General features: G+C 29.6%; 1 protein-coding gene across 10 annotated transcripts in view; it reads right to left on the bottom strand.

Moving 5' to 3' along the window:
• Positions 1-1,455: 1,455 nt before the first annotated feature.
• The window catches only part of LOC106458024 (nostrin-like), a 55,045-nt gene continuing 42,327 nt past the window's right edge, over positions 1,456-14,173 (bottom strand). For all 10 annotated transcript variants that reach the window (XM_022384142.1, XM_022384139.1, XM_013917473.2 and 7 more), the window contains 6 exons: positions 13,367-13,475; positions 11,388-11,476; positions 7,771-7,899; positions 5,270-5,411; positions 2,858-2,995; positions 1,456-2,423 (listed from right to left, as the gene is read on the bottom strand). In XM_022384142.1, coding sequence (XP_022239850.1) covers positions 2,320-2,423; positions 2,858-2,995; positions 5,270-5,411; positions 7,771-7,899; positions 11,388-11,476; positions 13,367-13,475 — 711 coding nt within the window. In that variant the 3' untranslated portion in view covers positions 1,456-2,319. The remainder of the gene's footprint in view (positions 2,424-2,857; positions 2,996-5,269; positions 5,412-7,770; positions 7,900-11,387; positions 11,477-13,366; positions 13,476-14,173) is intronic.

The raw sequence follows: 14,173 nt of genomic DNA, 5'->3' as shown, positions 1-14,173 counted from the left end.
GTATTTTCCAGATTTCCATTAACTTAAGAATAAAATGTAGATACAAGTTAAATGTTATAAGATTTATATCCATGCAGCTTTAATATACAGCATAATTCCCATAAAAAAAGTCACAGATGACTTAGTTAATGTGTAATGTTCACCAAAATGGATAGATTAATACAGAATTTTCAGCAATAATTAAGGTGCTTTTGTCAACAGTTACAATGTTATTGATTTAAGTTGAATAATCAGTACACTAATGAAGTAAAATAAGCTATGAAGGTTTTAAAAAACATAGTCTAAAGTGAATTAGGAAATATTTATCCAAATATACATAGATTCTTTTTCAGGCTAACCCTCAAATTATTATATATGTTTAAATATATATTATGTTTCGTTTTTTTCCACAATTCTCACTTTTAAGAATCACTAAAATAACTGGGTAAAATCACAAACTTTCTGTGTAAAATACATAGAAAGCCCACCAGTAATTATTGAGACTAAATGTAATACTGTCAATATTCTTTATACTTTTTTTTTATAAGTGAATCTTATGTTATTAAAACTTTGCAAGCAAACAATGTTATGAAAACACACACAGTTTGATACATAAATAGCATAGAAAAATGTATTTAGAAATCAAATGGACTTCACTGGTTATTCTAGGGTTAAGGACAATTTCTAAGAGTCACCACAAGTCTACTAGCAAATTACAGTTGCAGCCATTATTATCATAAGTCTCAGTCTTATAATTTTTAAGAAATTTCTTTGTCTAAAACACTTGTTTAGATAGATGACATTACATAAGCAAACATTTCTTGGCTATATACTTTATACATGATTAAACAAAAACAGATATGTTAGTACAAGAACAGGAGATCTGGAAAATCATACAAGCACGATATTGGTTAAGTAATTGGAATTTAACTAATACTTATTCTGTCACTTGTAAAAAGCATCAGTACTGAATTTTGTCATCCCTCACACATGCGCACACACACACGACAAAATTCAGCCTGGTTTTTCCTTCTCACAAACCACTTTAAATATGTCCTTTGTCAATATAAATATACAATCAACTAATGCCGAACTGAAAATTACTATATTAATATGTATGTGATTACTGGTATCAAAGTAATAAGGTATGAAAGCTCACATTAATGTGGATCTTCTGTTCAGTACAGTCCATTATTTCTCTTATTTTTTTAATTTGAGTATGACATGTTTTCATCATCAACCTTCCCGAAATGCATATGGCTATGTACATAATTATGTAATATTCACACTCAAAACATTCACCTTTTTACATTGAAGGCACTTTTAGTGGGAGTCTTCATGCTAGGTTTAATTAATCACATGCTTAAATGATTCTAAATCACAGACTGGCTAAATTTTGTCAGATTTGATCCAGTCAATTCACTCAGTGATGAAAGACATGAGCATGATAAAGCATATGAGTACATAACAAGAAGAGATCCAATTAATACTTTATTTCATCTATTACCTACAGTACTAAGAAAGGATGTGCATGTTTCTCAACATTAAATACATGCTATAATATTTGATGGAAAAACCTTGGTTTATGTGTTTCTAACTGTAGATTTTTGGAAGGCAAAGTGTATTAATGTCATTAGCTGCTGAACCAGAGTATATCATATTCCCTGGTTGTGTTGGAACATACTACATGTACACTGTGACCAATATAATGTTTAATGGCACATACCATGTTGCTTGTTAGCTACACAGCAAACGTTAACTTACTGCCAGTGGATGAGAATACTTATGTTCTGACAGCAAATCAGAATGCTTTCTCAAATATTTAGTTTACAAGAGCTTATATTGTGAAGCTTTATATGGAAAATACATCTGCACCAGTGTACCAACTGTATTCAGTTAATTGTTACTTGTAAAATTTTGCAGGAAAAAGGACTAAACCAGCTGGCACAAAATCTTAACCAGTAGTAACCCCATTTTCAAACACTATATCTACATAATCACAGTAAAAGCTTCAATGGATGATGAAAGTGGTAATAATATTTATTATTTGGTTAAAACAGTTGGGAATGTATATTATCTAAAACAATTTTCCTTGCATATAAACTTTCTTTGACAATATATCATTCCTTTCGGACTCTCATCATTAGTATCAAGCTTAAAAACTATTTAAACATAATTTGATAAATTCACTCAGATATAAAAATATAATTCTTATTTTATATACCATGGAAGAAAAATTATTCATTTTCCATTCTGAGGTTCACAAGTCCTTTCAATAAAAAAAAGAAAGGAAAAAAATTGATTGTATGCTATATATAACATAGTTAATCACAGACTCTTCTATAATTCTTCCACATAGGATGATGGAAAAAGGCCTATTTTACCATTTAGTTCTCCTTTCCACCAGTTTGTGTCACACTTCATAATAATTTTTATTATGTCACCTGTAACCCAATAAGCCAATTCAGATTAGTGCTTGTCAGTTAATCTGATCTACTTAATTCAATAAATGTGAAGATTGTACAAAAGATTACACTAAGAGTTGAACAAATTAATCAATTGAAAGTTAAAACATGAAATATCAATTCAACTTTAAGTCATATTCTGACATTTTATGATATAAAGATAATATGGAATATTGAATGTCCTCAGTATGTTAGTATAGGAAGAAATCTTATCGCAATAATCATATTTTTATTTATTTTATTTAACTCAAAAGTCTTATCATCACAAGTGTTTCACTATTTTTTGGCAAAAACATTACTGACAATAGCCGAATTCTATTTTCATTTAAAGTAAAAGTAATTTCACAGTAAAATAGCTGAGCAGTATCCTATTTTTTTTTAATTATTGGAGTCTACACTAAACTATTGCTTACCTGTAAAAATTGTAAGTTCATCTTCCAGTTTAGCCTGGTAAGAGTATAATGCTTGACATACTCCTACAGGTTCACTATCTGTAAGCTGTAGAGTCTGGATGTTGACATAGATTTCAGAAACATGGTTGAAGGCAGCTTCTATTATGAGAAGAAATTTTTAACAACTTTTCTTTCATTAAGTACACTTTCTTTTCATTATACTTAGTTATTTCCCACTTGGGCTAGTGTATAATGTATTGTAAATAAACATGACCAGGTCTGTTAAACAATAATTATTGGAAAGCAAACTAACATCTAGCAAACAGTTTATTGCAAATGCATTTTGTTCAGTGTTGTTAAGTGCAATGCCACATAATGGGCTATCTATGCTCTGCCACTCATCAAAGGTTTTACTTACAGCTGAGCCACCAAGGGACTTATTCAAATGCACTGTGCAACATCAGCCTATTTCACAAATAATTAAATTACAAACATATTTTTATGAATACACCTCTCTCTTTACCCCAAAAATTAAACGTTTAAAAGTGTCAAATTTGTATTGTGTAAATAATTTTATGGATCAAAACTGACTAACATTAACAAAAAACGGTAGCAAAATGAAAACTTTGTCTCTTAATATGTAACAAAAAATAAGCCTTTACTTTTATAACCTTAAGGCTCATAGAAGTCATCAATAGTTGCTTTGTTTTAAAAAGCAATATATTAAAGAAAACTTAGCTAAAAGCTTTATTATAAATTATTTCAGAATGACTGAGTTAATATGAAAATGTACAAAATAATTAATCATTAAATTTGTTATTAGCTGTGGATTCAATCTGGCACCACAAGTAATGAGATCAAAGTATTAGAACAACAACATCACCTGAATCTATACCTAATTTTTTTGGAATTTTTTCCTACTTTCCTGTTCAGATGCCCCCCAGTGGCAAAGCAGCATGTCTGCAGACTTACAACACTAGAATCTGGGTTTCGATACCCATGGTGGGCAGAGCACAGATAGTCCATTGTGTAGCTTTGTGCTTAATAACAAACAAACAAACCTATACAGATATATATATCATGCTCTCTTTCAAACTGTTCAAGAATATCCTAGTCTTTGAATTGGGTTTTATGTAAGAATAGACTGAACTTGTCTAACATTAATTAGTTTTTAGTGTAATGATCTAACAAATGATTTGCAAGTCTTGATTTTTACCATCAGTAGATGGAAGCTTAAAAAGTAATTTGGACTTATTCATTAAATATCCTCTCCAAATTATCATTTTTATTGAAAACTCTAAAGGTTTGCATTGTTAGCTACTGCAATACATACATATATGCCAAGTGCAGAACATGGCAAACAATTATGGTACATAGATTAAGAAGATTTTTACATTGTAGAACATTACAATGGAGTCAAATATTATGGATACAATGAATAAATCATCACAACCACTGATAAAGCTATCTTACTGTATAATGGAATATGTATAAACTTGTGAACAATTTATCTTAGCGACCTTATGTCTATTTATACACAGTATTTTGTACATAAATGTAACTTATTATGACAAAAGAGATGAAAGTTAAATAAATAAAATTTTTAAACTCCAAATTGACTTTTAAACATTCATGGACTGAGTGCCAATTATAAAGGCCTGATAATAATATTATACTTGTTAACTTGTCTAGGTAAATATTTACAAAATTTAGCAGTATTTAGATTTACAATATATCAATACTGATCTGTAACTGTTTTATAAACTTCCACTGAATTTGATATACATGCAGCCTCATTCTAACTTAACAATCATACAACTTCTTCATTTTACATTTATTTTAGTGTACTAACATAATGATAATATAAAAATGTCTTCCACAAGGTACAACAGGTTCAACAAAGTACCTCTACGGTTACTATTTCAAATTATTTAAGGTACAAATCTTGGTGGTTAGGTGCCATACAGTAGCTTATGTACAATAACCTTTTATGGCGTGACAACAATTCAGTCTTAAAATATACATGTACATTGGTGTTCATGTATTAAAAGCAGATTTATGCATTGACATATCAGTGAGAAATGATCACACAAAGTTGGGTTTAAAACTTATACCAACTTCTTCACAAAAACAAGATTTGATATACCACCATTATTATCTCACTATGGTACTAAGCACAGATTTCATTAACAATTTATTTTAATCTTTGTTACAACTAGTTTATTTTAATAAAGTTTTGTTCTGTGGCAAATGGGTCTGTTGTTTACTTTAATTCAAAGTCCTATTTGGTAGGACTAACTCACAAGCAATTTTTCATCACATCTGATGAGTAATGCTGAAAAAATAGAAAATAAAACAATATATATATATGTATACAAATATAAATATTGTAGGCCCAGAACTATGACACTCTTGTGAAAATATTACACTTACCATCACAATCACTTGGTGGTAAAGATGTCCCATCACCTGCACCTCTGTCTATTTCTGCTAAATCAGCATTTTCAGACCAGTCATTACTAAAAAGTTGAGTTCTTCCTACATCTGGCAACTTTAATACTGAATGAATTACACCCTGTGAAAATGAAAAATAAACAAAAAATTTCTCAGCTCTATACAAGTTATTAGACCAAGTTTATTTAGCATTTGGTACATTAATAATTCTTCTACAACCAGATCTGTCAGCCTAACAGGTGAGATTTAATGATCCTGTAATTCAAAGTAAAATTTTCTTTTTTGTTTAGATTGTTGAATGGAAGCAGCTATACAAAGTTGTGACCCTCACAAAGTTGTCAAAGTTAACTGTACATACATAGTTTTTCTACAATACTGTGGCAATTTAATTTTTTAATATTTTGATGAGTTTACTTCCACAAGGAAACAGAAGAAAAAATGAAATATGACTGTTCCGAAACATTATTATTGCAGCCAATACAAGTGACAAGTTTCAAATAATTTTCTTACTTAACATTAAAACAACTGTAAAAATACTTGTATTGTTTTACTTCACAGACTTCTAATGAGTAAATATACATTGATGCATTGGAATAAAACTTCTCACTGCAGAAACTAATGATAGTTATACCTGTCACCTGCTAAATATATTGTTTTTGTTTAGCTTGTACAAAAACAAAATATTTGTGAGCTTTTCTTTCCCTTTTCTCTCTTTCTTAGTTTTCTCAGGAAATTCTAATTTATAAAAGTATTCTGCTTCAGCAGAATTTAAATGGTGAAGAAGACATACGAATTTAAAATATCAGGCCTTAATTTGTTAGTATTAATTAAAACAGTTTTTTAAAATAAAAAACGGCATCTTTAACTCAAATTATAATAATTTGATAACTATATCAGCTATTGTAGAAACAGACAATTGCTGGGGGAAAATTCATAAAGATTTTCCTCCTATTCTAGTGAAACACCACAGATTTATTTATTAGCTGATGATTTTTAAATGTTCCATTTCTAACTGTTATCATTATATTATATTGTTGTTGTTTTTCAGAAGGATTTTTAATCTGGCAGAAAAAAGCACAAAAAACAATCTCATAACTCCCATATCTGTGTTCACCCACCCACCCAATGCATGATTTGCTATTGAAACTTTTAACATTTGTTTTTGTTTCTTGACCAAACAGTTTATAATTAAAATTTGTTAGGATCAGTATGAATTGGAGTATGGCTAGGTACACAATTATGTTTTATCAATTAATTTTTAGACTAAAAAACTTAAGATTCAGAAGAGTAGGTAGGGTGAAGAGTATTGACTAGATACTAGTAGAAATTTATCTTTAAAGAATGTCTTGGTCATTCTGGAGGTTTTTTTAGGATTTTAGGATTTATGAAAGAAATTTTTTTTTTAGGTTTCATATATATTTTGAAGAACTAAAAAATCATAAATTACTACATCAATACCATAGAATTCTACTATAATTTATCACGCTTAGTAACTAAGCTGTATTTGGGTCTAAAAAAATATGAAATTTCAACCAGACTAAAGACACAACCTACCAAATTGAAATCTTGATTCAAAAGAAAGAAATGGTGGAAAGAACATTAGAAAGGCTGAGAAAAATACTAGGGGGACATTCTGAGCTTCAGATTGGTTATTCATGTCATATATAGAAGTACGTGTATATAAAGGAGCATTTCCAAAAATGGAAAGAGGTGAGCAGGGTGCCACTGTATTTGATTTATTATGTGAGCAATATTTTAGCAAGTAGAAAAGATAAGTAATTCTTATTTTATATTCTCACTTATCAATATCTGTAATTTGAGTTTCTGATTCGTATGAAACTATAAACCTAGTATTTTGACTTCACAAACATCTAATTTGAACTAGTGCTGCATTCAACATACCATGTGACACACAAAAATTGATGTTTATCTGTGTTTTTTAAATATTTACTTTTAAATCAACAAATTAAGTAATGTATAGTTCTAAAACTTGAATTATAATCTACAGTTTGGTATCAAACTTATTAGCATAAATTCACGAAATAGTAGTTCAATAAAATTTTGAATGCAAGTCAACAAATGAGATGACATGGCCTTTCACCTGTGACTTGTCTCGAAAGGGTTAAATATATATACACGTAAACCACTTAGTTTGAAGACAAAGTTGATTAACAACAAAATGTTAAAAGTAGTTCCAAGCCACTAATCACTGATCACATATACAATTTATATTTTTGAAATGTATGAAAATAACAATAAGAAAATATTATATTAAATTCCATGAAATCTTTAAGGCATGATAAGGATCATAAAAATGTTTTATTTCAACATAAATGAATCTTTAAGCCATCACTAAGACTCTTTAGCCTACTTGTAAAAAAAGATTATCCTCAATGTTCAGTCAGTTATTAGTAAACAGATTTTAACACCACTGTCTCTATTATTAACACAGAAAAATGTACTGTAGATATATAAAAAACCTGTTTGTCTCTGTACTGGTCTATATGTGCAGTTAATGGGTGAGTTGGTTTACTGTTGTCATCCAAGTCAGCAAGGGCACATTCCACTTTATGGAGAGAAGCTTCCAAGAAAGCCAGCATTGCACGAAGCTGCACAATGAATAAAACAATAATTTGAGCATTAAATTAGTATACAAAAGTCTTACAATGGGAAGTTAAGGTGGTTCTTCAATAATTGTTTAAGAATAATAAAATGTTATGTTTTCTCTACTAACTTTCATGATAATAAGTAAATCTAATATTATTACATCAAGTTTGCAAAAAAAAAGTATATGCATTTTATTACTTAAAAAACAAAAACTTACAATGAATAATAAGATACTGTAATATAGTATATTTTAATTCTTAGTTTTTCCTAATAACATCTTAAGTATGACAAGGCACAGTTTTTAGGGTGAAAACTATTCAACATTTTGGAAAAAATAAAACATATCAATGAAAAATTAGCATTTATGATTACCAAATTTAAGGTCTAAGGTGGTGTTACCAAATTGTTTAATGCCATTCAAAAACAAGAGGGAATCCTCAATAGCCACGGCACTTGAAATTCTTTTAGGCAAAATTAGAGTAAATTAATCTATGAGACCTTTTTTTTCCTTAATATTAGTTATATTTTTGTGCAGCAGCAATAACGAGTGTGAGGCACGCATATACTGGATTTGATTTTATTATTCATCAGGATCTCTACCAACCTACCCTCAAATTGAAATTCTTTTAGGCAAGATTAGAGTAAATTAATCTATGAGACCTTGGGTATGATCAAATACATCAATTGAAAAGGTTTGACCTCCTGAGTCCTGAACTGTAATTAGATCTTAAATCGGTCAAGAGATAATGGAGCTATGAGCTAAAAGCTATGAAAAACTCAGAGCCATTCTATGAACCATTATGCCATGGCTAAGAAATCACATTATTGCACTTTATTGTCAAAGTGAAGTCATATAATGTAGTATTGCAACTCCCTTTCTCAGTAATTTTTTCTTCTTTCACGTAGCAATGAAAATGATTCTTTGAAAAGTTAACTGTTGATAATCATTAAAGTCACAACACTTGGAGGGTATCTGTAACTAGCAATGATTTAGTAGGAAAAAAAATTAAACATTATATCAGTATAGGTAGATATAATTTGGTATCAAAATACATAGAAATTATTATATATTTTTGGAACTGGAGGATATTTTAAAAATAGATACAGGAAAAAAGGTACTTATCTCTAGGCTTATGCAAGTTGTAAAAGAAATGTAAATAATGTTCAAAATTGTTTACAGAATACATAAACTCTGGAAAAGGATAAACAAATTACTTTTTTGTGAAAACCTGTAAGAAATGGCCTTGAAGATGCAAAATAGCAAATTAATCTTTGTTTTTGTGATTCTACCAATTATATTTTATATTGAAAAATACAAAAGGTTATGTAATAACATTATATTAATTACTAATTATATATTTCAGTACTTGTTACTTAAAAGTTACTATTTCTGGCTATATATATAAAATAAAAAACATAGCAAAAATTGACAAATATTTAACTATGACCTAAGACTTGACTTTTCAAAATGGTGTCACCAGCACCTTTGTCAGGCTCAGTAACAATATTTTTGGTTCAAAACAGTTTATATGTAACAAACAGTTTCTTTTCAATAAAAGCTTTTATTTAAGTGCATTGTTTGAATATGTTCAATTTAGCAATTGCTGTTATGATCAGTAGTCAGTACAATTACCTAACTCTGATTATTAATTAGTAACATTTTCAAATTATTAGACACTAATTAGTTACTAGTTTTAATCCTATGTTTGGCTGCTAATCTGCTGCATTCTTCAGGGAACTCCTAAAAAGGACTATTTTCTGTATTGGTAGAAGCCAGGATTCAATCCTGGGTTTATTGATGGAAGTCTAGAGCATTACCCACTTGATTGGAATCTCCTCCATTAGAATTTGAAATACTCTGGTACAGATGTCAGCAAAACATGGATACCCCTCTTGAAAAACATTCAAATAGTTATTTGATTGAATTTCTAATAAGGGAGACTACTACCCCAGTCGAGTAGATAAAAAAAACAGGGTTCCATTAAAAAAAAAACCAAGATCAAATCTCAGCCTCAACAAACACAGAAATTTTCGGAAGACAGTAGCAGAATATCACCTGAAATGTTTGTTTATTTTGAATTTCGCACAAAGCTACACGAGGGCTATCCGCGCTAGCCGTCCCTAATTTAGCAGTGTAAGACTAAAGGGAAGGCAGCTAGTCATCACCACCCACTGCCAACTCTTGGGCTACTCTTTTACCAACGAATAGTGGGATTGACTGTCACATTATAATGCCCCCACGGCTGAAAGGGCGAGCATGTTTGGTGTGACGGGGATTCGAACTCACGACCAGCAGATTGCGAGTCGAGCTCCCTAACCACCTGGCCATGCCGGGCCGCACCTGAAATGTATAAGAAAAACTAGTTAGTATTTAGTATTTTATAATTAAGAAACAAAACATCACTAAATAATAATTAGACTTTGGTGACTGACTGGGCTATTAAACATGACAATGATTGATATTAAACCAAAACAACTTACCATAAATACTTAAATTTTACATTATTAAATAAATAATGATTTGAGTCATTATAATATTTTGACATCCTCTGATGTCTTGTCATAGAAGAAAATTTCCACAACTTTCAAACAGACTTAACTCACCACAAAAACATTTCAAGGAACTAAAAATGTAAAAAGAAACTATAAAATAATTCCCTGATTTGTGATTTGTTCCCAAGTCTTCTAAACATGTCACTAGGTTCTATTGTTCATCCTGCAGAAGCTGATTCTTGTCACTTCCTGCAATACTATTAATTCTTGCACAGCTCCAAAGAGTTTTACTCATAAAACATGCATTTAATACTTGCCCACCCCTACAGCATACATTTATATTTTCTAAAAAACTATCATCTACTAAGAATATAACTATTTATGCATTGTTTCTCAAGTGGTTTTCCTTTCCTTTTTGCTGGTTATATTATTATAGCTCCTTATTCCCATCCTTTTAAAATGCCAGCACATGTGATTTGAACAATTACTATCAAAGCACAACTTTGAACATTTGATTCAATTTTATTTTAATAAATTACACCCACCACCAACTCTTGGGTTACTCTTTTACCAATGAATAGTGGGATTGACTGTCACATTATGATGTCATGTTAAAAATGTTACAAAATGACAGAATATTAATTTTAAAATATTTTTGAGTTAATATTGTTGAAATGGGGTTCGTAATACTATTCTTATTAAATTTTAAAATGTGATAAGCAGGTGTACACTTAAAGATATTCACCAGTCACAATAGGGTTAAAGAAATACATTTTACCTCTAAATTTATCTTATCTACATGTGCTACACACATAATTTCCTTTAGTCATTTACATTTTCTTGATTTTTGAACTTAAAATTTCAGAAATGAAGAAATATTTTGTATGAAATCAAATGAACAAGTTATGCTTTCTAAATTATTTGCCAAAGTTTATTACAAGTGAGATAAACTTTTTCAAGTTAAAATGAATTAATCACAAATATATACATTACTTACGTGATACAATTTCTCAGTTACTTCTTGTTGAGCATCTGCATTACCAAAATTTGGTGTCTCATGAAACACTCTTGCTAGATGTTCAACTCCTATGAGGATAAGTTCTTATATTAACAGATAATGTGACTACATTGAATGAAGGTTTAAGGCATTTTTCAGTTGGATGTATACTTTATGATTAAACATTTTTTACATATTACTTTTCTCATGTGGAAAACTTAGCAAGAAGTACATGAAAAAATCAAAAATCATTTTAAAGACTGCTAAAGCTAGATTATACAATATAAATTATTTACATTCTCCTACATTGTACATATAATCAGTGTAAAAAGTACTGAAATATACGTTATTTTTTACTAGTTGATAGTTTTTTATGCTTACAGCTTGAGTTTCTATTCTTGTACACCAATGCTTTAGCATTGTCACAATCTATCACTTATTCTTACATTAATTAAATAAGTAACTTACATCAAACAGCTCTGTGATTCTTTATATTCATGAGTGTTCATGATGAGTAAACTGGAATGGGTAGCAACTGCCTGTTGTAAAAAACACAAATGTATAGGAAGATGCTTAGAAAGTCTTCCATCTAAAGACAAAAGCAGAAGAAATTTGAAACATCATCCTCTACACTTGTGTTTTTTACAACAGGCAATTGCCTTCCATTCCAGTTTTGCTTTGTGATTTTCTTTCATATATGTACAAATGTTTAACATTTAGTATTTTGATTCATTCACTTACATTCAATGTGTTTTAGCTTCATAAAAATTTCATATGTTAAATTCACAGTTATATCTATTTATAGATCAGCCCTGAATGGCTTTTAGCACCAAAGCTTTCAAGTGAAAGACACACTCTGAAACAGCTTTAAAGAAAAATTTAGATTATTTTTGACACTCACAGTTACTGTCATAATGAACTAAATCAAATTACCCAGTTACAGTCATTAATAATAAATTAAAACAAACATTAGTGGGCTATAAATGATACATCAAGAGTAAATTGTATTCATAGGAAGTTGACACATCCCAAACAATAATCATATCAAGTTCCTATTTTGTTTTTCTGGTATTGAAAATTTTAAATTTCAAATGTTAAGAATACACTAGCAAATATCAATTCTGAACCAAGTTCCCTAGAAAACTGATATTAGAGTAACTGTAAACTATGTAATATATCCAAGCTTTTTGCATTTTTTATGACTTTCCTCCTCTGAATTTCAATTTTCACTAACAAATGGTCACATCATTTATAATTGTATGTCCAATACTGTAACTGGTTGCTTCTTTTGCCCATATTAAAATAAAACAAATCACAAAAAAGAAAATAACAAAGTGGTAAAACTGAATACACACAGTATTGTTGTGTTGCTAGCATGTGCAACTGGACAAATAAGAGGGGTTGTGAGTGTCAAACAAGTACTGTTCATACTCAAACTCACAATATGGGTCTGATACTTCAGCATTTTACATAAATTACAGTGGAATGGGACTTTTTTAAGCTTGGAAAAGACTAAAGTTACAGAGATAGTAAATATTAGTTCACACAAAAGAAATAACTTTTTCACAGTGTTATATTTTTATAAGTGCTTATATATGACATTCTTGAAATAAAGGTTTAAATCATTTTGGGTTGTTTTAAGTTATATTACAGTTATGAATTATAAATTACTTACTTTCTCTAGATATAAGTTGGTCTAGGTTAAATTCTACCTCTATTTTATGTAAACAAAATTACAAAAAGCAATCACAATCATATTCTTTGAAATTTATAAATCTGAGTTACTTATATTTATTTTTACACAATATTGTATATAATATTTAATTACAAAAGCACTGAGTGGGGAAGGAACTTAAATGTGAAAATATATTAAATTATAATTTTAAGATTTGAAATGAATGTTTCAACCAACTTAAGACATGTTTTTGCTGTTAGGCAATAATTAAATGTTTGACTGGAATACATCTTTTTTTGCTTACCTTCTTTTCCTTTTCTTTCTAACTCTACATCACGCTTCAGCATATTATAGAACTTTTGTAAAGACTCTTTCCTTCTGACTTTATTCATGAGGTTGCTCATGTCTTCTGCCTGCAGAATAAATTAATTGTTTGTTGTTAAGCACAACGCTACACAATGGGCTATTTGTGCTCTGGCCACTGCAAGAATTTAAATCAAACTTTTAGCATTTTAAGCCCTCTGACTTGCTGAACCACCAAGAGACTACAATGAAAAGATTATCTGATTATTAACTGACATTGCTCTTTAGAAATTTCTTGGTATATTTCAGTTTCATATAAGAAAAATACTTGGAAATGCATTTAGTACATTATCCCAGCTTTTCAGATATATGTGTATTGTAAAAATATGTGGAGAAATACAAGACGTTTTATTACCTACATTTATTTTTTTTAGATTTATTTTTAACTGAGAGCAATTTTACAATAAGACCATGGAAACTAACTTTTTTTAAAACATAAATAACATAACATTCTGAAACAGATATAAACCACATACATAGTGAGATATGATATTAAATAGGCCTGGTGCCAGACACGCTCACCCTTTCAGTTGTAATGTGACAGCCAATTTCACTATTAGTTGGTAAAGAGTAGCCCAAGAATTGGCAGTGGGTGCTGCTGGCTGACTGCCTTTCTTACAGTCAGAAGTTTAAAATTAGGGATGGCAACAGCTGACTAAAGCATTTACTAAGTTACAAATGCTAGAAGTTTTGAAAATAGAATTTTCATATATATATACCTGTATATATATATATATATATATATATA

This window comes from Limulus polyphemus, unplaced genomic scaffold (assembly GCF_000517525.1).
Source record: "Limulus polyphemus unplaced genomic scaffold, Limulus_polyphemus-2.1.2 Scaffold405, whole genome shotgun sequence".
In the NCBI taxonomy this organism is placed as follows: domain Eukaryota; kingdom Metazoa; phylum Arthropoda; class Merostomata; order Xiphosura; family Limulidae; genus Limulus; species Limulus polyphemus.
This window is presented reverse-complemented; position numbering and strand designations above follow the sequence as displayed.